Genomic DNA, 24,282 nt, shown 5'->3' with positions numbered 1-24,282 from the left:
ACCATTGATAAATAGTCCCTCTTTTAAACTCTCTAAAATTATCCTAAGATGAAAGTGCACTCTGGTTTATCTATGGAGATATTGATTCAGACAGTGACATTTCCATATATGTGTAAATTCTAATTTCTGGCCACTTAATTTGATAATCAGGTTTTAAATAATAGTAATCATGCTTAGTTCTAGAATAGTCACTTTGATTGACTTATGCTAAGACTTAGCTTCCGGCTCCACTACTTTTTAACAATTGACTTGTTCCTTAGCATCTTTGGCACTCTTTCCCCATCTGTAAAATTCTTACAATGACAGTATAGAAAATTTCCTGGATATATCTTCTAGAACAGTATAAAGTTTTAAATGCTAACGCTTCAACACATTTCAAAAAAGATACATCATTCATGTTTCTGAACCAATGATACTTTCCAGTGGTTCACTGTAGAGTAACAAAGACCCCTAGCAAGTAACCAGTTTTCTTCTGCACAGTTCTTGAGGCTGCAATCAGAACTGTCTCATAAACTTTAGTGAGACTACATGTTACATGAGTCTGAGTCAAGCCTTCTCCAGTGGGCGTGATATATGGTGTGTATGTGTGTGTGTGTGTGTGTGTGTGTGTGTGTGTGTGTATGCATGCGCACATATGCGTGTGCCTGTGTGCATGTTCATGTGGTGTGTTTGTGTGTGCATGTGTGTGTGTGCAGACATGTCCATGCATGTATGTAGTAAGGACTATTCTCCATTTATTATTGATTTTAGTAAAGATCTTATCTTTCTTGATCTCAGATAGCACTAAGTTACTGTGGTGACTGTTAAACTATATAGCATGGATTTGCTATTTGTGAATTATACTAGTTAATATAAAAGAAAACACCCTAACTTAGTCACTTCATTTTAGTTTATTCAAACAAAGACACTATGGAAAGTTATGCTATATGTGACAGTGTGAGAGATTATATTCACAAGCATTTGTTTCTACAATATTATATATTTATCTATAATCATTTATATGATATAGTGTAAATATAAAAGCATGTGTGTATATGTATAAGAGAGCAAAGGTTGTAGCAATACCAAATATTGCCTCAAAAAAAGCAAATTAAGAATGAGGTAAATTTTATTTTAGTAAAACAATTCTATAATCCTCCTATGTTTTTTAGAACCTAGTAGATAATTAGCCATCGATAATTTCATAAATATCTGATTCTTAAAATTTCTTATAAAAATTGCTGGGAAAGGGGGAGCCTATGGAAGAATATATTCATTAAATGAATTTTTTCATTTTTATTTTATTTTATGTGTATGGGTGGTTTGTCTGCATGTATGTCTGTGTACCATGTGACTGCCTGGTCCCTATGAAGGCTAGAGGGGGACATCAGGTCCCCTGAAACTGAAGTTACAGATGGCTATCAGCCATCATGTGGGTGCTGGGAATCAAACCTGGTTCCTCTGTGAGAGCAACTAGTATTCTTAACCACTTGAGCCATCTCTCCAGCCCTCATTAGCCCAGATGGTCTTAATACCTCCTGTGCTAAAACTACCTGTTATGTAAAGGCCTTGGTGTATTTTATGTTCATCTCCATAAAAAGTCAACAGGCAGATTTTGATCAAAAGCAAATACATAAAGCATGACAACACTCAGCATGATAAGGTGATTAAACAGAACACACTTCTGCTTTAATTTCTATGTCTGACATTTGATCAAGTAGTGATTTCCTGGCCACTGTGCTGCCTGTGAAAGGCAGCTAAGCTGCCTACCATCTTGGAGTCTATGTCCTTTCCAGGAGATGGTTTGGAGGTCACTGTGTCAATCAAGGTTATGCAGTTTCTTTCCTGTACTTCAGAGTATTCAGCTGCACAGTGGGGCCTGTTAACACCTGCTAGGTTATTCCTAGGATACTAAGAACAGTAGCAGATGGAAAGTAACAGGCCTGTGAGGGGTAGGAGAATCAGATGTTACATGTCTTTTATTCTTAAAAATAGAATTCTAATTTTAAGATAAATATTTTGGCTTTTACACCGAGGGTGCTATTCTACAAACTGGATTGGAACCAAGAGACTGATAATTAATCAGATCCCAAATTTGTTTCTGTTCCTTTAGGAAGGAAAGATGCTTGTATAAAGATAAGAAAGCACTGCTAATTACCTATGGCAATACGTTTAACATGTGTTAGAACCAACATCACATTCTCAATTTAATTCTTAATAAAACTGTTAACTATCATTCCAAAGTCTTTTTTTTTTTATGGGTACTAGCATATTGGGCAGAATACATACTAAGAAAATTTGATCTGAAATCTGAATCTATTTTAATTAGAACCCAGCATCTCATATCTCCAGAAACACATACTTAAGTAGTAAAGGGCAATCATCCATTAAGCATGCTGTTATCAGGACCAGATGTGAAATGAATCGGATTATGAGATGCCTGAGCATGAAAGATAAATGGAGCTTTAATTTATAAGAAACACGAACCTTGAATTTTCAGATACTATTGGTGAGTGTATAAATTGTTACCGTGTATAAAAGACCCTAAAAATTAAGCAAAGATTTTGACTGACCTCTCTACATACCTCCATAATCTATTTTATGGAAATAACTTAGACTAGGCACAAAAATTTAGCTGTAGAGACGTCAAATGTAGCATTCACTAAAACAGCCAGCACAGCTGAGGTCCAGTGGAATAAGTATGGTATGTACTAGAGGGTAGCAAGTTACACAACCAGGAGAAATGGTTCACTAATAAAAATGTTTACTACATGTTCTTGGGTGGGGGAAAAGACTATAAAACATTACTTATTGTATGAACATACTTTATAATTAAAATTATTCCAATTACAAACAAAAAAGAATAGAGGCTAGGATACTAATTAATTAGAGTTGCTAAAGTAGCTTTAGAGTAGTAAGACAAGTGTTTTTACATTTCTCTTCTTTCTCTTTTGGATCTTCTAAGTTTTCATCAAGGAGCTCAGATTATCAGTTGTATTTCAGAAAAAGGTGGATGGCAGAGTGGGGGTGTGGCAAGCAAAGACTGAATGCACCAAGAAACAATTGGTTTCAAACTTCCAAAAATCTTTGACCTCAGCCTCTCCCAACCTCCAGAAGTTGAGGTATAGCTTTACATTACAAGCTGAAGACGGCATATATGGTAACAGAAAGGTAAACAGGACTCAAACCACAGCAAGTTGACACCCTCCCCCGACACACACAAAAGCAAAAGAGGAGATACGTTGTACACACAACCAAAGGCTTTGAAGTGTATCATAGTTCATGAAATGTGTGGCTCTAAATGAGGCAAATCTAAAGAACGGAAGGGGTGGCTTCGGCAAGCGAGGAGGACCATTTGTGAAGACTAACCCGGGATGGACTGCTGACCTCATCGAAGGTGGTCTGTCCTGTGGGCACACACTATAGAAGGGGTGAGTAACTGCCATGTGCAAGTAGGCGTTAGTCTGGGAGAAGCAGGAGTCTGGCGGAAGCTAAGGGCAGTTCAGTGCATACTGAGCAGCTTACAGGGGCACCCCTCAAGTGGTGGGCCCAGGAGCAGCTCTGATGAACTGGGTCAATCTCCTCACACCAGCATTCCCTTTACAATGGCTATGGGTGCTTGTTGGGCTAAAGTCTGCCTTGGGATCTTCAACCCACTGCTTTAGGGAGCTCCTTGCAGGAGGGAGAGGGCCCTTCAAAATAACTAGCCCTGCTGGAATGAAAGCTTGGGGAACAAAACTTGCTTCTTAAGATAATGACCTCTGTGGGAGGCCTGGAGGAAGCAGTCTGCAGAAAGGCACTTGATGCCTGTCTCCACCTTTGGCTTGTTTTCTCTCTCACAACTTCCTGAAACTAACTTCTTATTTTATCTCCATCTATACGAAGAAAAATGTAAACAGACTGGTGATTTCATGGGCTTATTATTTTTTTAATTTTCGTAGTGTTATACTTTGCTCTCAACTTCAAATGATGTGTTTTGTGTTTCTTGGAAAGAGAAGGGATTATTTCGTAGGGCAGTACACTGAGGATGAGGAGGGGGTTACCTGGCAATATCATAGGCCAAGACCATGTGGATTTTATGCATACAAATAAGAGGATGAATGAAGACTCCCTTCTGCTTGTCCCTTGACACAGCTCAACACCTGGACTTTGACCTCAAGAGCAGCATACCTGTGTCCTGATTGTACAGCATTAAACTGCAGACACACAGATGACATGACTGTCCTGAAGAAGACACACTCTTCAGTGGAACCAATCTAGAAGGCTTCTTGAAGGAGAGACCATCAGGACACTGTTAACCCTCTACTTTTTTTGTTTGTTTTGTTTGTTCATTTTGTTTGTTCGTTTTCTTTTGTTTTCAAGACAGGGTTTCTCTGTATAATAGTCCTGGTTGTCCTAGAACTCACTCTATAGACCAGGCTGGCCTTGAACTTACAGAGATCTGCTTGCCTCTGCCTCCTGAGTGCTGAAATTAAAGGCATGCACCACCACCGCCTGGACATCCTCTATTCTTGGGTCCCTCTTTTAAAGAGTAATAGTAAGAAGACTTGGAGAAGGGTAGGAAAGAGAGAAGAAAGCTAAGACTAAGAGTGGGAAAAAGAGCACGGGGTATGATGGAAGAATTGTCAGTGTGTCACGGTTTGCAACAGCAATGGAATGTGGACTCAGCCACTCTCTCTTAACACCTCTCCAGGAAAGCCCACATATTATCCTTTTCTTCCAGCTGACAAAATCCTCTCAGGTTTATGGTATGTAGACGTTTGCAATAGCTTTAAGTAAAACCATTGCTATGGTTCCACTTTCATCCATTGGTATTGGAAAAGGAAAGTACAAGCTCTACCCATTGCTGACATCATTCATAGGCTCAAGAAACTGGGGCACTTTCTCTCTAGGCACATATCAGCCCCTTCTCTAACTTTCCAGTCCATGTCTCCTGCAATCCATGTTCGTAGCCTTTCCTTTATCTGAAGGAGATGACCAGCAGTGTCTACCATACTCAGCCTACTTAATAAGATCCACCAACCATGACTGCCGCAGGAGCTGAGTAGCTGGCAGTAAGCACTCAGCTTTCTTAGGCACTGTGAAGACCAAGCTAGGATCCTGGAAGCTCTAAGAACAGATTGTGTTGAAGTTTAGGCAGAAAAGTATGAATCACAGACAAGAATGAGGTCTGTTTCAGTTCACCTTGCAAAGTCTAAGCTGGTCCTGGGGATCATCATTTGCTTCTTCTTTGTAGAAATGAACAATGTCAAGTATATATATTTATATTTATATTTATATTTCCAAAGCAGCTCCAGGTATATTACCCAGTGCTGTTCTTATAAAGACTTTAAAGGCTTTTATAGGCTCTTTACCTCTACAGTCAAGTCATACCAAAGGCAATTAGTCTCACACATTACTATGTATTGACTAATTAATTTTTGCTTTATGTGCATATGCACCACCTGTGTGTGCGTGCAGGTGATCTCAGAAGTCAGATAGAGCAGTGGGCTATGTGTGACTCCTAGTACTGGAGTCACAGATGATTATGAGACATCTAATGTGTTGGAAATTGAACCCAGGTCCTCTGGAAGAGCAGTAGAGTGCTTTTAACCACCAAGCCACATATCCAGCTCCATTCTTAGACATTTTTAAAAGAAGTAAGCACTGAAAATGACAGCTGACACTGAGTATGTCCAAGCAAGTCCAGAGCTCAAGACTACATGGATTTGGTTAGAAAAATGATGGCAGGTATGATCCCAGGCCTTTCTCAGCCAAAGGCTCCCTATCTGATGACAGTGTCTCTGTTTAACAATCCATTTTTGAGAGAATTCGGAAACCCAGAAGATATGGACAATTCAATGATACCACCTCTGTTTAAAGGCTTCTATTAACATGCACATAGGTCCACGAGCAGATCTGGGTCCTTAGGGGAGATGTGTCACAGTCACTGTTAGAGAAGGTGTCATGTGCCACCTTCCCCAGAATGGAGAACAAAGAATGTGGACACTGAAAATGGGCTTCTGCCTCTGGAAGTTTCTAATGATCTACTCTTGCAAATTTCTGGGTCTCTCTTATGGGCCATGAAAGGGTATTATAACCATTAGGAAAGCTATACTAAAGAACCTAGCAAGTTGAACTCTAATGGTTGGGGCGCTGGTAGAACACCTGGTTCTTAACTTTGGAACCTGTGGGCAAGTCATTAACCTCTCCGCTTCTCAGTTGGTGCCTGGAAGGTCTGACTTGCTTCCAGTAGTTACTGCAGAGCCAGCCTGTCACAGTAGCTGCTACCTCATACACATTGTTTAGGATTCTGTATCATTTTACTGCTCAGAGACTTCCACAGCTTTCAGCACGGACAATGTCTTTTGTAATTTCACAGCAGGAAAAGCTGGTCTCTTACCAGAAACTAGTATGTTTCCTCTTTTTTTAAATTAAGAATTATGCAATTTATCATGCATTCTTTTTTTGTCTTGGCTGCCAGGAAGCTCAGAGCAAAATCATGTACTCAATCACCACCCCCAAATTGTTTCTGGCTTCCTCTACTTTGTTCCTTATTTTTTCTTGTAATTTGTTTATTAAAAAACCAACACTTTATGTTTCTTGTTGACAGAGGCATCAAAAATATTTGGAATGTGATGTAGCTTAAATAAGCAAATAAAACTCTGAAGTACACGTAAAAAAAAACAGTATTTTGAACATTATTTGTTTCATTTGATCAAAGAAATATGGCCAAGGGGAAACTGAGGCTAAGTAATTTAGGAGCTCTTTTACAGGAGAAGAGAAAAGCAGAACAATTCCTAGGAACAGAGGTGAAGCCAGAGGAAGGCTGAATTAACTACGTCAGAGGCTGCCAGTGCCTGTGATTCTCTGGTTACAACCTATCATTTCTTAATTATATCTTGTGTGTGTTTTGCAAGCTGTAAGGGCTTCTGTCAAGAGGATAGACAAGCCTCAGACAGGGGAGGGACCACAGCCACCCATGGATCCCAGCATACCTGCACAGATGTGAAGTCCCCGGAGGCACAAGCACCCAGAATAGCAGCACCCACGAGGACAGACTCCACCTCTTGTGACAGGACCACAGGCATGCCTGCACAGGACAAAGTCACACCTTGGTTAGTGAGCAGGACCAGGGCTGTGGGGAGCCAGCAAGCACCTCCAAGAGGCAAAACACCCGATGACAAAAGCTGCAATACTTTTACCACCCTGGAGTCCTCAGTGTCTTGGGATATTGAGTCTCAGGGATTTCTCTGCCTTGTGCCTGCTGGTATACTGGCCAAGAGCCTCAAGGAAGCCAATACCACATCTATCAACTTGTGAGACCTTGGCACCCAGGTCTCTGGCTTCTGGCAGCTCTGTTTGACATTATTTGGAGTTAGTTCTTCTACTCTATTACATGCTTTGCTGGGCCCAGTAGAGGCTGAAATGAATCAGGATGTTATTCAAGTCTCAGATGCAGTGACAGATCTAGATCATGGAAGGGCTGGTTCTCTAACTCATAAGTACTCATCTCCAGGGCTTCCTATCTCCCAGACTAACTCCTAGTCCTTAGACAGCCTGACACAACCCTCTTCTAGCTTCTAGCCTCTCTTTTCCTACCCACCTCATGGACCTATCTCCCTTGCAATTTCTTGAGTAGGTTTCAAGGTCCTTCCAGATGTCCATGTGACTGTCTCTTCTCAATGGTGCAAACACAATGTGAATTTTCCTTGGTCATTGCATTTAAAATGGTGAGATATCTTCAGTACTCCTCCCTTGCTCCTGGATTTCCCCTATTCACTTTTCTCCTACAGGTTTGACTACTTAGGTTGTCTTATTCCTTCCGCTGGAAAACCGAACACTATACAAGTCTAGGCCAGTGGCTCTTAACCTTCCTGATGCTGCGACCCTTTAATACAGTCCCTCATGTTGTGGTGACCCCTCAACCATAGTGTTATTTCATTGTTACTTTATAACTGTAATTTGCTGCTGTTACAAATCATAAATGTAAATATTTTTAGAGATAAAGGGTTGTCAAAGGGGTCTTGACCCACAGTTGAGAACCTCTGGACAATCTGTCTACTACCATGTCTCTGATACTAAGAGCAGGACACAGATCATGGTAACTAAATGATGAAAGAATGATTCTCTGGGCCAATGGCTGACACAATGGACATGAGACTGAAACAGGCATTTGAAGGAAGCAGAGCAAAAGCCACCTACAGGATCCAGTGTCCTGGATCTTAGGATGGTTTACACATCAGTGTCTTCACCAACTTCATGGTGGGATCCTAAGTTGGGGGTCCCCATCTCTCTGTACCTCCGTTTCCTTATCTGAAAAATGGGGTTAAAATTCCATCTACTTTCACAGGATGACTCTTGATTTTCTAGTCAAGACATGAAAGTTCTTTGGCGGAAAGTCTGCTGTAGACAAAGACTGCAGCTCTCTTCCTGCCTCCACTAGGGAGGCACACTTGTTAACTTACCTGCCTCCTCCAGGTCAGGTCAGCTCCCACCATCCCCCCTTAGACAGCCAGGAAACAGGAATCAGAACAGGGCCTGCCTCTGGCTGTGCCACTAGCCATCAGGTGAGTGAGAGCTCTGGGAGAAGCTCAGGTCTGGCTTCTTCCCCACTTCCTTTCCTCTGGGGTCCTTCACAGTCTCTTGAACTCTTTCAGCCCTGGTTATCTCAGGTACCAAACAGGGATAGGACTTACTGCCCAGGAGCACTGTGTGTGATAGTGACAGAGCCCTCAGGTGGAGCTCACTTATTTCCTGGTCTGTGAGAAGCCCTGGAGACATGGTAGCTGCTACTGCTAGACTCAACATTGATGGCAAGTAAGGGTTCTGTACGGATTTCATGGGACCTGCAGAGTAGAGCTATGGCCAAAGAAAAGGGCAGGTCTCAGCCATCCAGAGAGTAAGGGCAGATACCAGGCCACACAGAATAGTACTGGTGGCTCAGCCAGAGAGCATACTACACACATGTCTGTAAATCTGATGCCACCCAGGCCTCCTACTGACCCAGAACTTCTTTAGACTATAGCTTCCAAGCAATATTTATCTTCAGCTCCTCTGCAATAGAACCACAACTTCCCTGTCTCTGAGTGGAAACGAATGAGTCCCAGGCTGCTTCCTTGGACAGTAAAGGCAGGTGGACACCCCACTCCCAATCCCCCCACACCCCCCTGCTGGAACCCGTCATTAACACTTAGGTTATAGTTCAGCATACTTTGGAATTGGACTGCCAGATTTTGAATTCTGGCTTCCTTGCTGACACAGCTGTGCAATATTAGACAGGTTATTTAACCTCTCCGTGCCTCCCTTTTCTCATTTGCTAAGTGCCCTCTGGCTAAGTCTGGACTAAGCTCCGATCTCAGGCTGGATGCTTCCAGATCCTTACCCCTAAGCCTAGGGAATGGAAATCTGTTAGCAGCTGTAGGGGTCTTCCTGGTTACCTAGGTTTCCCATACTTCTGTAAACAAACCCTTTATTCAGGTTGGCCAGACTTCCCTTCCCTGCCTAGTCCTGTCAACTCTGACCTCTGGGTCTGTATTCTGTTCTTCTATACATTGGACAGAAGACTATAGAAACTTTCCTGATTGGTAATGGACCTCTTGATGACATCTTGTTCTTTGTATTCTCAAGCCAAGTTCAGGACTTGACAGCCTGGGTACCCAGGGATTGCTTATGAGTAAAATAAATGAATGAACTAATGGTCAGAATGGTGAGACAGGAAGAAGGAAACGCTAGAGAAACTGCCGGCACTAAACAGTACAATTTAGAAGACAGAACATTTAGTCCCAAGTCTGCAGGAAGACCTACAGTTACTTGGTAGTTGCAAAGAGTTTTGGAAAGCACAGTCAAGTCACTGGTCAGGGTACAGGAAGTGCCTTTCATGCCCATGTCATTTCCCTAGCTGGTACAGCCCATATTCCTTGACTGCATGGAGCCAGCTTTTCCTAATCTAGCCAAAATTGATTACAAAGTTTTAAACTGTCTTTTTCTCTACCGTGTCCTCTCCTTTTGGGCATGAGGCTACCTGTAAGATAGAATTAAAGCAACAGGCTGGGATCACTCACTGAGCTAAGCCAGAGCCTGGAACTCCAACTCCTGAGCATTCATTCTTCAGAAAGATCTCCATGAGGGAGATGACAACAGCACTGCTTTTTTGGAAGAGGGACCCTGGGCTCCCGCAAGTAAAGTAACTTCCCCCAGGTCAGACAGCTGGCCTGCAGCTCTTTCCACTACTCTGCATTTTTTCACCCACATGTCTGAAAATTCCGTACCATGCTTGTGCTTTGTTCTAAATTGTTCTGCACAGGAAAACAGAGCAATTCCGGTGCTTAAAGATACCAAGGGCCTCACCTTTCCATCAGCTTCTCTTACAGGACAGTCTCACATGCTTTCCTTTCTCTGATCCCTGGGTGAAGGCAGGAAGAGGGAGGCTTTGCCTGGAATGTGAGCTATTTTATCGGATGCATTAATGAGTTTAACAGAAGCCAAAGCATTTGAAGGCAGATGCACTTTGCCATCCTCATGAGTAGAGGAATTTTAGGAAAAGAAAAGGTCTCTTTGTCCACAACTGTAACTGGCCAGTAGTTAGAGACAAAGGGTCCAATTGCAATCTGAACCCAAACAACCATTAACAGCCTTCCATTCAACAGTCCAGAGGACAGCAGTTTCCAGTGCAGAGCTGGTGGCAAAGTGGCTTTCCCTGGCTTTTGACTCTCGGGGACACATGACTAGAGGATGACCTAGTTTCACAAAGGAGCTTTAGTACTCAGGCTGTGCCCAGGTCACATCTAGCTACCTGCTTAAGGGCCCCTTTTCCCATTCCCTGAACTAAAGCTGGCTTCTATCCTCCTGCCTCATCCAGGTGGGATGGAGGCTTTGGCTAACTGAAGGCTGAAAAGTGGAAAATAAACAGCAACATTTCAGGCCTGTATCCTATCTGAACCACCCAGCTAAGCTGATTTTTGTTTCTGTCTATCTCACTCTTCATGGTCCACTTCAGCAGCTTTTACAAACCTTGAAGAGGGCAGGCATCATCAGAGAGTACCAAAGGGAAGGTCCGGAAACCCAGGTCAGCAGCAGAATCACAGTCTGGTCCTGTTTTTACCCGACTACCTGGTTTAGGGAAGTCAACTGAACTTACTCCTCTGTCCTCAGTTTGCTTAACTGCATTGCAGTCTACTCTCTAATTTCAGCAGTAAGGGACAATTCAATGATTGCAGTATGATTCCTACCAGCATGCTAGGCACTTGGCTAAGGGGAGCAAAGTCCATGCTTTCCAACATCCTAGATCTACCCTCAATACTACACTCTGACTTGTGCCTCAGTCTACTCATCCATAAGGTAGGAACAGGTATTCGATTTAGTTGATGTATTTAGGTATTCTATTTAGTTGATCCCTGATGGGCAGGAATCAACTGAGCCTGTCACTTAGATAAAGATCACATATGTAGGAATCTGTATGACCTGGAGCAGGAAAGGAGACCCAAGGAGACAGTTTGAGTCCAGACACCAACCTGTGTGCTGTGTAAGGAACACAGTGGGTGGAGTCATGAGGAATAGAAAGGCGAGGGGAAGGTAAGCTCATGTCAGGCAGGAGTTGAGACTGCAGGCAGTGTTCATGCTCCCCTATTTGCCTCCCCTTGTCCTACGCTTATACCTGGTATCTAAGTACCCAGCAATGGGTGCTGGAGGGAGAGCTAGTCCCTAGGAGACACTTTGGAAGATGATGAATTGTGAGGTCATTGGCTCACAGAGATAGGAGTCTAGGTCAGGGTTTGTGCCACCAGCAGGTACCTCACAGAAAGCCTTTCCTGGAACCCTGGGCTCTTCTCAGATGCCAGTCTGCCACTATCCCCCAACCTCCATGCCCATCACAAGATACATAGTGCATGACTTTATGATCAGAACCATGATTCTTAGGCACTGAGTATCTGGGGCCCCTTGGGTTTTCATATGCAATTTATAGCTAGACTTTATCCACAACACTAGGGAACTGCATTCTTTATTTTCTTTTCTTTCTCTTTCTTTCTTTCTTTCTTTCTTTCTTTCTTTCTTTCTTTCTTTCTTTCTTTCTTTCTCTCTTTCTTCCTTCCCTCCCTCCCTCCCCTCCCTCCCTCCCCTCCCTCCCCTCCCTCCCTCCCTCCCTCCCTCCCTCCCTCCCTCCCTCCCTCCCTTCTTTCTTTCTTTCTTTCTTTCTTTCTTTCTTTCTTTCTTTCTTTCTTTCTTTCTTTCTTTCTTTCTTTCTTTCTTTCTTTCTTTCTTCTTTTTAAGATAGTCTAATCACTTGCCCTGTACTACACAGTCTAAAAGTGAGTGAAGTGCCCACCATGCTTTTCTCACTCAGAGCTCCTGCCACACTATGTTTATTGTGTCTGTTAGCTGTTTGCCCTTCTGGAGAGACCTTGAGCTCCACAAAGCCAAGGTCATGTTTTATTCATTTCTGTGTCTTCGATATTCCTCACATGGCTTAGTTCAGAAGTACTCAAAAAAAGGTGGGTAAATGCTCAAATTAAGATCTGTTCTTGCCAGCCTTAGTGTCCTGTTCAGTAACTGGACATACATGAGAGTCATTTTCCCCATTATGAGGACACAGACCATACAGTTATCTTAACAACTTAAGTCACCACCAATGGCCCCCTAGCCTCAGCCTGCCTTTAACCTGCCATACCCATTTGCTGACAACCCAAAGATGCCCCTGCCCCCATGAGGCTTACCAGTAATGTCAGCATGCATCTGCACAAAAAGGGGATTCTTGCTTAGGCCTCCACATAAGAAGAGGGTACTGAGAGAGTGCCCTGCTGCCTGCATGGCCTCGATGATGAAACGAGTCCCAAACTTAAAGGAGAAAGCAGAAGAAAACATCAGGATGGCAGTGAAAGCAGGTGATCAGGAACACACGTGTTTGGCACAGGCTTGGCTGGGCCCCAGAGCTCTGTATGCCCATCCTAGAGATTTGAGCCTCGGAGATCATGTCACTGGGGTCACACAGCTGGTTCATACAGGGCATTCTACCCTGGGCCTGCCAGACTCCAAACCTCTGCGGTCACCATTTGCTTCTCTCAGTAGTAATAGAACACCAAGAAAAACAGTTAGGGTGTAATCACAGCTAATTTCTTTACTTTTATTTCACTTTAATTCTTTTCTTTTGAGAGTATAATATAATAGCATCATTTCTCCCCTCAAACTTCCTGATATATCCCTCCTGTTCTCTTTCAAATTCAGTTTCTTTTTTCATTAATTATTGTTAAATGCATTTGTGTATGTGATATATATATATATATATATATATATATATATATATATGTATGTATGTATGTATTTGTTTTCAGAGCTGACCATTTGTTATTGAATAACCGGTTGACCTGCTCTTCCCTAGGTAAGATATTTCTGCTGCTCCCAGCATTGCTTAGTTGCCTGTAGTTCTTTGTGCAGGGTTGAGGCTTTGTGGGCTTTCCTTATGCATTTTGGCATGCCTATTGGTGTCCTTGTTCAGCTCACATTTGGGCAGTCAGTCATGTTGGTGAGACTTTATTGGTGTATCTTCTGACATTCCTAGGAGACCGGGCCTCATAGCAACTCCCTGATTCTGTTTCTTATATCCTTTTCAACCTGTCTGCTGCAATGCTCACCAAGCCTTAGGGATCGGGGCTCATTTTAATGCACTTCATTCCAACAGCTGATGAGAGTCAACTGTGGCCCAGGCCCTCTAGGAGGTACTAGCAATGGGCTCATTGCAGTGCTGCTCTGAGGTTATCAGTCAGTGACACATGGGGAAGTCTTCCTTCATTAAATTGCAACTAAAGATACTTTAGTTAGAAAAATCTCACACACACACACACAAGCAAAAAACAAAACAAAACAACAAAAATAACATAACCAAACAACAACAACAAAAAACTCCCAAGAGACAGAACAATGGAAAGAGGCAAAAGATGCAAAGCCTTTGGCTAGCAAAGACTAAAACTGCCTTTATTATCATCTCAAACCAGGTAATTGTGCTCTGATAATGAGGCCTCTGGACCAGCATCCATTCCTAGCCAGTCCGTTAGTGAGCTGGGATGACATGGAGGATACACACTATGGTCGGCTTGGAGCTTTACTCAAGTCTTCTGTCCTAATACCTTCTTGAAAGGACTTACTCCCATCCCCACCTTGCTGAGTTTACTTTTTACTCAGTAGCTCTGCTATGGGTTGAGGAGAGGATACTACTTTAGGGCCATTGAGGTGAATCTTAATATATAATTTGTAGTTTGGGTTTGGTTATTTAAATAGCTGTAACCATAATTATTCTGGATGTTCAAAGAGTAGAATATCAAAATTCCTAATTTATTTGGGGATATGGATTTTTTAAGATAAACTATGACATGACACTGAGAAGGCAGCTATAGGGTGATGTTAAGCAGTGGTTCTGAAGGAAAGCAGTGAAGAGAGTATTTTCAGTGGACAAAGAGGTCTTTGAATGTTTAGAGACTAAGGGGTTTAGGGAGATGGCAATGCTGTAGGTACGAGGATGGGAGTGAATTGCTGGGTAGATGGGGGAGGAAGTCAGGGAACATAACAGGCTGAAGGTCTAGAAGGCCCAAGTGTCTCAATGAACAGTGAACCTGCCAAAGGAAGACTGGGCTGGAGGACAGATATGAGCCATGGTATAGTTCTCAGTATAAGTGTAAGTGTGACTGGGAAGTTGGTACCTGATGTATACGGAGGGCAAGAGGAATGAGAAGTTTGGCTCAGGTAAGAAGCATGTCTACAACATACTTCCCTGTTTCCAGGTCCTGGGGGGTCGGGTCTAGGTAAGTGAAGTTTCCCTTGATAAGGGTCCCTACAGTGACATCTTTCGTGGCCTGGAGAGTCCCTAAAAATGAGGGAGGGGTCAGAGGGTGACCTAGGGCCACAGGATAAGACACCCCATTGGTTTACAATAAATAGTGAAGCACTGGGGCAGCCAGGAACAAAGGCGCAGCAATTCCAGCACCGAGGTCTTAAAAACGCGTTGAAGCTGCTCATCAGCCTGGTGAAAACATGGATTTAGTAAAACCTGGGCCTTCAAAGAGTATCTATGGTTGTACTGTGTTTGAAAAATGAAACCTGTTGCAGCATACAAGATGATTCTCTGCCTATTAAGTACTGGTGATTCTCTCTAGATGTTCTTTCTTTAGTTTTGGGTGGATCTTGAACCCCAGAAAAGAACTGTCACATACAACAGGATGATGCATAACTTCAGGAGATCAATGGATGTCCATGAGTCAGTGCATCATGGATCATTGGAGGACTGCCAGTTCTAGGCCACTGTGGTCTTTCCTTAAGATTGGGATCTACACAGCTGAAAGCAGGAGCTTTGACCTTAGGAAGCTCTAATCTGAAAGGCAATTCACCTATTTCTCCTAACCAATCCAAGGTTCACTTCTCATTTACTGATAGGCAAATAGTATCATTTTCATTTAGTTGAATGTGGATTGTTAAAAATGGTAACATGAAAAGAAACTAGGTATGGCCTGAGACATGGCATGACACTGTAGCATGTCCCTGATAACCTCCCAGCTACAGGCACATTGGAGCACTGACAAAAGACCTCTTCTGGATAGAGGCTCACTAGGGCATTCTCCTGTGCATGCCAATGTCACCTCTAATTTTAAGACAAACCAGAAACTGAAGATTGTTAAGCCCACTTGGACGATGTGATTAGCAGTCTGGGAGTGGGGTCATTGCGAAGCACATTCCTGTGAAAGGAAAGGAAGGGCCTGAACAAGAGGCACTCCCTTCAGTGCTGTGACAGCCTGTCTCCCTTGTCCCACTCCAGCAGCTCTTTGCAGGGCCTTCCCTTCAGTGTCCCAGACTCCACTGTGTGATGATTCACAGTGGAAATGCCCACCAAAGGGCTTTGTGTGAAAATGCTTCTGTGCTCACCTGTCTGGAAAAAATGTTTTCATGGAGAAATTTAAATTAAAATTAGGCCATTCCAAGGGGACACAGAACCAAATGCAAATCAAGAGACTTCAAATGCAAATAGTACTTTTTAAGGGTCTATTCTGAAAAGAGAATTACAGACAGACAAGCTGGGGAGGAACCAAGTGGCTGACAGGTCTTTCAAAGAAGCCAAGCCAGAGAGAATTTTACTGCACGGAGGGGTTTCCCATAGTCTGAAGCTAACGTTTCTCTCTTTAAATTCATTCCATTGCTACAGAGTGCCAACCACGGATATTAATATAGAGGAAACTGTTTAACTAACCAATAACAAATAGGTGCTAAGGCAATATTCAGGAAGAAGGAAACAATTTTTTTTTCCAAAGCTGAACATTATGGGAAATATCTGTTATCAAAATGCTTCATTAAAATGCACATTTTTGCCTAGGAAATCAGTACACTCAGATACTTTTTCAAACAGATGGAACCCCTCCCAAATGTAATTGACTCTACAATAAAGCTTTATCAGGAAATCTGTCTTAAAATGTCTTCCCTGCATGGAATTATAAAGGTCATTAAGACAATAGACAGAAAAAGTGGGACTGCTTTAAATGTATGTATGGCCCATTAAATATAAGATTGATTTCCCAAGTGTGCGTTACTTGAGAAAACATAGCTGGCTCTTTCCCCCTCCTCTCCTGCATGCATTATTAAGTTTAATCTTTTGCATTCCTGGGCTTCCTGCTCCAATGTTCTTACCAGGAAAAGTAGCCTGTGAAAAAAACTCCAGGCCAAATGAATGATGGTTTCTGATCTGTGTTAAGTAAAAGCTGCTCTGGGAACGCCTGAAAACGTATTTCACTCATGTAGCTTTTATGAAAAGATCAAAGAAAAACAGACCATGACAGAGCGGAGAGAGCAGGAGCTGAGGCTGAGATGGACACAGGTTCCCATTCTAACTAGTGTGCACTAGCTGTCAGACCCTGGGAAACAGCCTGCCCTCAGCTCAAAAGTAAAGACAAGCCCTTTGGTTTACGGGACTGCAGTCTTAAGGCACTCTGGTGCCTGGCACAGAGTTGGAGGTCCCCCGAAGGGTCACAGTCCTTACCACTATGGGGTAATGTCCTCGACCTCTCCTGTTTAGCTTTGTCTTTCATGTCCACCTCTTAGTATTTGCTCACAAGGTGTGAGCATCATGCATCTCTCGTTTTCCAGAACTGTTCATTTCAATGGAAGTGACTGAGCCAATTGCAAGCCTTTTCATACAATTACATTCACAGGTCAAACATTAAAATATTCTCAATACTTCTTATGTCTTATTTTATAAACTATGGGCTCTCATTACTGCTCCTGCATGTATGAACTACATGACAATGAACAAGTTGATTTACTGTACTAAGGCTTGGGATTATAGTCAGTGGACTGAGGAACACAGTATCAATATATAATTAAATCAGGTGATGGCACAAGGTATTTTGTGGTGGTATTGTGTTCCCCAAAATATTGTACGCACTAATAAACTTATCTGGGGTCAGAGAACAGGACAGCCACAATATTAAACATAGAGGATAGGCAGTGGTAGCACATGCCTTGAATCCTAGCATTCCAGAGGCAGAAATCCATGTGTTCAAGGACACAGTCAATAAGCATGGTGATTCATGCCTTTAATCCCAGAAAGCCAGCCTTTAATCCCAGGGAGTGATGGTAGAAAGCAGAAAGGTATATAAAGGCGTGGGGACCAGAACCTAGAAGCATTTGGCTGGTTAAGCATTTGGCTGGTTAAGCATTTGGCTGGTTAAGCATTTGGCTGGTTAAGCTTTCAGGCTTCTAGCAGCACAGTTCAGCTGAGAGCCATTTGGATATGAGGACACAGAGGCTTCCAGTCCGAGGAAACGAGATCAGCTGAGAAGTTGGCCAGGTGAGGTTAGCTGTGGCCTGTTTTGTCTCTCTGATCTTCCAGTGTTCACCCCAATACTTGGCCTCAGGTTTGATTTTATTAATAAGACCATCTAAGATTCCTGCTACAGTATTTAGTACAGATATATATATATATATATATATATATGTATGTATGTATATATTTCCAAATTCTATTCTGAATTAGTAGTATCATGACAATCTTCTTCATTTCAAAAGAGGATTACTAAATGTCCTTACTAATGATAGACATGTTTCTCATTTCATCTTCTATTCACTTTCTCCATTTTGACAGATGTCAGAGTCGTCTGTTTTGTTTTGTTTTGTTTTTTTTTTCCTGCTTCTTTTGTTTGTTTGCCTGTAGTTTCCATGTAGAAAGCATTTTGAAGGTTTCACTGAACTGGCCAAGGTATTAAATCAAGAGGGAAGTTGCTTAAGGGAGAAACAGTAACAGAGATAGGCTCAGAGGTAGGTGCTTGCCTCAGATGGGAAGGCTCTGGGTTCATTCCCTAGTACCATACCAACCATGATAATAATAAATAATAAAAAAAGAATTTTAAAAATATTCTGGTCTTTCAGAATATGTGAGTTCAATTCCAAGCACCCACATTTGGCAGCTCGAAAACACCTTTTATTATAGCTCCTAAGTACAATGCCTTCTCCTAGCACCCCATGTGCCATACATAGACATATACATATACACATACATAAATCTAAATCTAAATAATAATAAAAAACATGGGTTTAATGATGAATGATAAATTCTATATCATAATTTAGTAAGCTGAGTTTTTCTTTATGAGGGTGTCCTTTCTCTTTCTAAAATTAACAAAACCACTGATGTTTTTTGTAGGGTATAGACCCTCTTTAAGATGCTGCAAGTCATGACCCACTTCTGCAGATGCACTTTCTAGTACAGGCACACGTGCCAGCTTTTGTATTATTTCAGGGTTTCGAACCTTCTGGCAGCTCACTGGTGGAGCAGTGCTCCACAGGAAGATTCCTTAGGCAGTGTCTGAGCCTCTACAGTTTGGTTTTCAGTTTGGACCTCACTTTAAGAGCCTCTCACACTTCAGATTAAACTTTCCCTTCTTTCTTTAATCATTTTAACAACCCATAACTACCCCAACCCATAAGTTTCTAAGAATTCTTTTGTAAAGTGAATAATATTATGTATTGTATAAAAGCAAACGTTCTTAACAGCAGTTTTCCGACTGCACATGTACTTGGAATCTGCCTCTTCCCTTGTATTGAATTTAGAAGACATCGGGCAAATGTACAAGGGCTTTCATTTCAGTGACTTCATCATAAAGGCAGGTGAGAACCCGTGTCATCATCCCTGGACAGGCAAGTATCTCTTTGTGGCAAGCTCTCTTCTAATGAAGAAACCACTGCAAAAGTACTATGGTGCATCTCAGAGATCCTGTGGCTCAGAACATATTGATAACACCAAGTTTGTGTTTTGAAATGTCACTGAAGTATCTTACAGCAATGGCTTGAACAGTGGCCAGGTAGAGGATGGCAAGATCATCAAGGTCCTGAGACAGTGTCAATCCAGTGACCTGTAGGAAGGAAGAAAAGAGAAGAATTAGGGACTGAAAGCAGCCGCCATGGATAGAGATAACTCCCAAAGACTGAGCATGTTCAGACATGCTTTCTGGTTGCAACAAGTTCATACGCAAATCCCCTTTTTTGTGAGCTCAACGTGGAATGCTTACTAAATTGTTTTAACTTCAAACTTGGGAAAAAATATTCCTCCCTTACACCAAAAAATTCTTTGTCCTTGAATTGAACCAAACCAAACCAAACCAAAATGAAAAATAAATACATAAAATCTCTTGTAAGATTATATTTGATATTTTTAACATGAAACTAAATGTGATTCAAAATATTATAAATAAGTATCTTTTGTGGTTTATAAGGGGAAAAATGTGAAGAGTTGGCATTTAACTGTAAAAAGACCATGAATTCAGCTTCTGTCAGAACTTGGTGTAACAGTACCCAAGGGTTATTCAGGGTAAATAATATGTCTCCTACAGATGTTATACCTACCGAGGGATAATTTAGAATCTATGGTTTGCAAGGGAATCCCATTAAAATTAATCAGAAACATATGAGAAGGTCAGTTTCTCAGAGATTCCAGAGATGAATGGATGGTGGGTGTGGGTGCAATCAGCTCGTCCAGTCTCCCTTTTACATCTCTCTGTGCCAGTATGCTTATGGAATCTTTAGAGAGGGTGCCGGCTGAGGTATTCTTCAAGTTTGTGGACATCAGTAACTTCGCTCAGTTTAGATAAAATTGAGTATCTATGCATATGTGTGTCTGTGTATTATGTGAGTCCCAGGACAATTTTCAGAAACCGGATTTCTTCTTCGGCAATGTTGGGTCCTGAGGACCTAATTCAGGTCGTCAGACTAGGCAGCAAGTACCCTTATCCAATGACCCATTTCACTGACCCTCACTTTAGATTTTTCACATTATAAAATTAATTTATGTAATATGGGCTGTATGGTGTGAGCAATCTTGAGCTACAGCAGGTATGAATACGAAAACTGAGGTAAGTGGTCTGCCAAGCACCCTAGACCATCCCTCCAGATTCCTCCTCAGGTGAGGGCATTCTATTGCAGAGCACAGACAATGTTAGAAGAGCTCTCTTCCTTGCTTTCTCCTTCATTTAATCTCCCAAACCCTTTAAAAATCTACCTGCCTTTGTCTTCTCTGCTATTCACTTCCTTAATTCAGGCCACGATCATGTTCTTACTTGTTGATAGAGCCCATTTCTAATTCTTCTCTACAGTAGAGCTAGTATAATTATTCTTATGTGCAAACCTGGTCATGTTACTTTTAAAGCCTACCACCAGTAAGGGAAACTGAGACATAAAAATTAAGAACTCAAGGTTAGCTTAAACTACCTAGTGAATTCAGTACAACCGAGACTAGACAGTGAAACTCTTGTTTCTAAACAAACAAGCATAACAGCATCCTCCACTTTTTGAACACCACCAAACAAAAATAGTCTGGCCAACTTTTCCTTGTTTACCTTGGCACTAGAGAAAAAGGAATGCAGTCTGTGAATATACATCTTCCTGGCAAGGCCCCTGCTCATCCCTCTACTATCTATCCACTTTTGCTTTCCTCATGAAACATGACATACTCCTGTTGTCCTGAATCACATCCACATAAACTGTTGGCTTATTCTTGGCTGATTACATGGTCACCAGGTAAGAACTATATCTTTGACTTCAACACAAAGGAGAACTGAAATGTTAAAGGACAGACCAGAGAGGAATTCTGGGACTCCTCTTTGCAAACCAATAATGTCAAAGAGAAGGCACTATGCTACTGTCTGTTTGAGCTAGTGGCAACTCAAAGGTCTTTTTTTCTTCCAAACACCATTCTTTCTCCTAATACCGGATCACTCTAGAACAATACTTAGACATTTACTGCTTGGCTCCTTAAATACTCACAGGGATGAGAGGAAATTTGTTCTATAGCCTCAATGAAAGAGGAACTCAAAGGCTATGTTGAGTAATTTGCTCAATGTTCCCAATCTGTACATCCCTACTCTTGCCCTTCCTTATCTTAGAAGTGTTTCTTATGAGACTGGGGTAAAAGTAGGTTCCAGGAGATCACAAAGGACTTTGTATGAGTAAAGATAAGCCACCCCATCTTGCAGGATGAAATAGTTGCCAGCCTTGCCACAAGTCCTTTCCAGTAAACATACAGGGTGAGTCACCTACAGCCCAGCACACAGAAGCCTGGGTTATGGTCACTGGTGACGGATGTGTGCATACTTGCTCACCCTGGCTCCTCATCTAGCAGGGCAGCTGGCTGGGCCACTTAGAGCTCCCTTCTGGAGCCAAGTCAGTATATTGCCTTCTTCTGGGCAGCAATTGGAAGTGGATCAGGTCATGAGTATCTATCTGCATGGCTGACCTACAGGTAACTCTCAAAGACCAAATTCAGATCATTTGTGATGGTGTATGGCATTTGGGGTACACTTTGTATAACCGAAGCATTTTCTTATCTATATTCCCTGGTCAATCTAGTGTCTTATATTATAATATGGGTAAAGTAGCTGGTTCTGATCTCTTTCTCAATTACTAAAATCCTGAAGACATAAAAGACTATGACATAGTTGTCTTTATTTCTTAATATCTAATAAATACACATAAGAACTTACAAAAAGCATTAAGTATTTGAGCAAAAAGATTGCATGGCCCTTTCTATAAATTTCTAGTGCCTCCAGAGAAAAGGGATATTTTTCTTGAAGAAACTAAGACAAAGTAATCAACGGCACTAAAATTTAACTCTTGAGCTTGACAGCAAAAGGGGACACATGAAATGCAACATAACTCTTTTCAAAAACAAAGCATGGCCATTATTCAAAGAAACAGTAACCTTCTTGGGAAGGATCTCTAGAAGAGTTTATTGAATGAAGTATTAAACAGGAGTTATGATACATCAAAAGAGAAGCAGCAAGCACAGCCCCAGAGCCAACTCCAGCATTCCTTCACACCAATACCAGGGCTGTGGTGCTGGACGGAGACTCTGAGAGGCATTTCTCCCTGAAACAAAGAGACACTGTGATCTGAGGCCTTACTTCCTTGACATCTCACCTGATATGCACAGGGACACCTCAGAGGGACAGCTGGCCAGTAAGCCCATTTCATTCTGTCAAATACTGGGGACCTCAGTCCTACCTGGCAAAATCAGTTCATGATGGGACTTTCTATGGAATGCCTGCCATGTGGACCACTCAGGAAGATGAAGAAACATTTGAGGGAATTGTTGTGAAATGTGAGTTCCTAGGAATGCCAGAGATGCCCTGGAGGTGTGTGTGGATTTGCAACAGCTTCAAAACTGGGACAGGCAAAATGAGCTCTATGGTTCAGCTGAAGGTTGACTGGTCCTTTTGATAAGAGGAAGTTGAAAGGAAGCCTAAGTGGAAGAAGTGTGTTTATAAATATGTATGTGCCTATTTTGAATGTTGAGGCGAGACAGTCAAATGTATGGGGAAGCCCCATGGGAGACTTGTGATGGTATGCACATTTTATTTCTTTTGGCTCTTGTGTAAAAGGGGAACTATAAGAGAAAAGTACTTACTTAATATATAGAAATGTGTTAAAGCTGCATATGATGTCCAAAACCATGCCAACAACTACAATGGATCAATGAACTTCCTATCTTAAAGTCACAAAGTATTATCTGAATGTGGTTTTTTTCCTATAAATTAAATTAATCCTATAAATTAAGATGGTAAGATTTACGGGAGGACATCTTGGTTTACATTTTCAGATTTCTTCTAACTGGGTGTACATCCCTGTGTGAATTGTAGCCTCTCTGCAATTTGTCTTTTCATCTGCAGGATGGGGCTATAATGACCCTTAGTATTTTTGAAGGCTAGAAGGACTGCATTGGAAGTTTTCCTTATTTACTGGTAATTTGTTGTGGGCCTATAAAAGCAAGATACTCCTCCAGCTCTTATAGTGTCAGCTGTACATACAAGAAACACTTATGAAGGGTTCATTTTCTTTTCAACTATTAATAAAAATTCACTTTCTTTCTTTGGCATTGTATTAAAGTTTAATCCCATAAGACAGAGAAATAAAGTATTTCTTTCAATGAGCTCTAGCCACACCAGGATGTGAAGGGGGTGGATAAAGGTTAGTGGTTGCTGGATATGGAGAACCCAGTGCAGAAGGTATGCTGTGATCAGTCCCATCATCAGAGTGCTTTTAGGAATACGAAGAAGCAGTGTGCTCCCTAACAAGTGTCCAGGCATAGCACAGTGAGGAATGTGTTTGCAAGGACTTGGAGAAATCTTAGACATTACAAACTAGCATATCCATTTGTGTTATAAAATGGAAAGGCAGAAGCCAAAACCTCAGCTTGGCTGTCAGCTTCAATATTGCACTATTCAGCCATGGGCTACACTTGGGTACATCTCTTCACCACCCTGGCATTCATATTGTGTGCAGTTTTCTTGGGATTCTACTCCAGATTTACTGAACCTTTGATATGGGCTGACAATTTGCATTTTAGCGAGAACCTAATGCACTAAATTGGAGGAATCGGTTCCCCAAACCTTGGTATTATTAATTGTAAGTTCAAAGGTTCCCCAAATAATTCAGATTAATAAGTATATCAAAAAAGAGCCTTACTCTGGAGCCTGACCTGTATCAAAATCTGAAACTTGAGCTTTATATTAAAATACAAATAGATACTTCCATACAACAAACCTGTTTGATGAAAAAAATTATTATGCATATTGTATAAAATTATCTTCAAGCTATGTATATCAAGTATTCATGAAACCTAAATGAAGTTTAACTTTGAACTTGGGTATTATCCCCAAATATCCCATTAAATACATTCATATATTCTAAGATTCAAAATCTGTTTCTGGTAAGGTATAGTAACTTAGTAATAATAGTAATTTAGTTACTCTTTCCTTCTAAGTTGTTAAAGGAATAAAAATTACTATATATGTTAGTTAAAAA

At 41.6% G+C, this 24,282-nt stretch overlaps 1 protein-coding gene across 1 annotated transcript in view; it reads right to left on the bottom strand.

Moving 5' to 3' along the window:
* Positions 1-24,282, bottom strand: part of Fggy (FGGY carbohydrate kinase domain containing) — a 398,183-nt gene that overhangs the window by 72,917 nt on the left and 300,984 nt on the right. Inside the window, 4 exon segments of the mRNA XM_037202717.1 lie at positions 6,957-7,051; positions 10,972-11,070; positions 12,672-12,792; positions 19,266-19,340. Coding sequence (XP_037058612.1) covers positions 6,957-7,051; positions 10,972-11,070; positions 12,672-12,792; positions 19,266-19,340 — 390 coding nt within the window.

This window comes from Peromyscus leucopus, chromosome 2 (genome assembly GCF_004664715.2).
Source record: "Peromyscus leucopus breed LL Stock chromosome 2, UCI_PerLeu_2.1, whole genome shotgun sequence".
NCBI classification, from domain to species: Eukaryota; Metazoa; Chordata; class Mammalia; order Rodentia; family Cricetidae; genus Peromyscus; species Peromyscus leucopus.
Note: the sequence above shows the minus strand (reverse complement) of the source record. Positions and strands in the feature narration are given on the sequence as shown.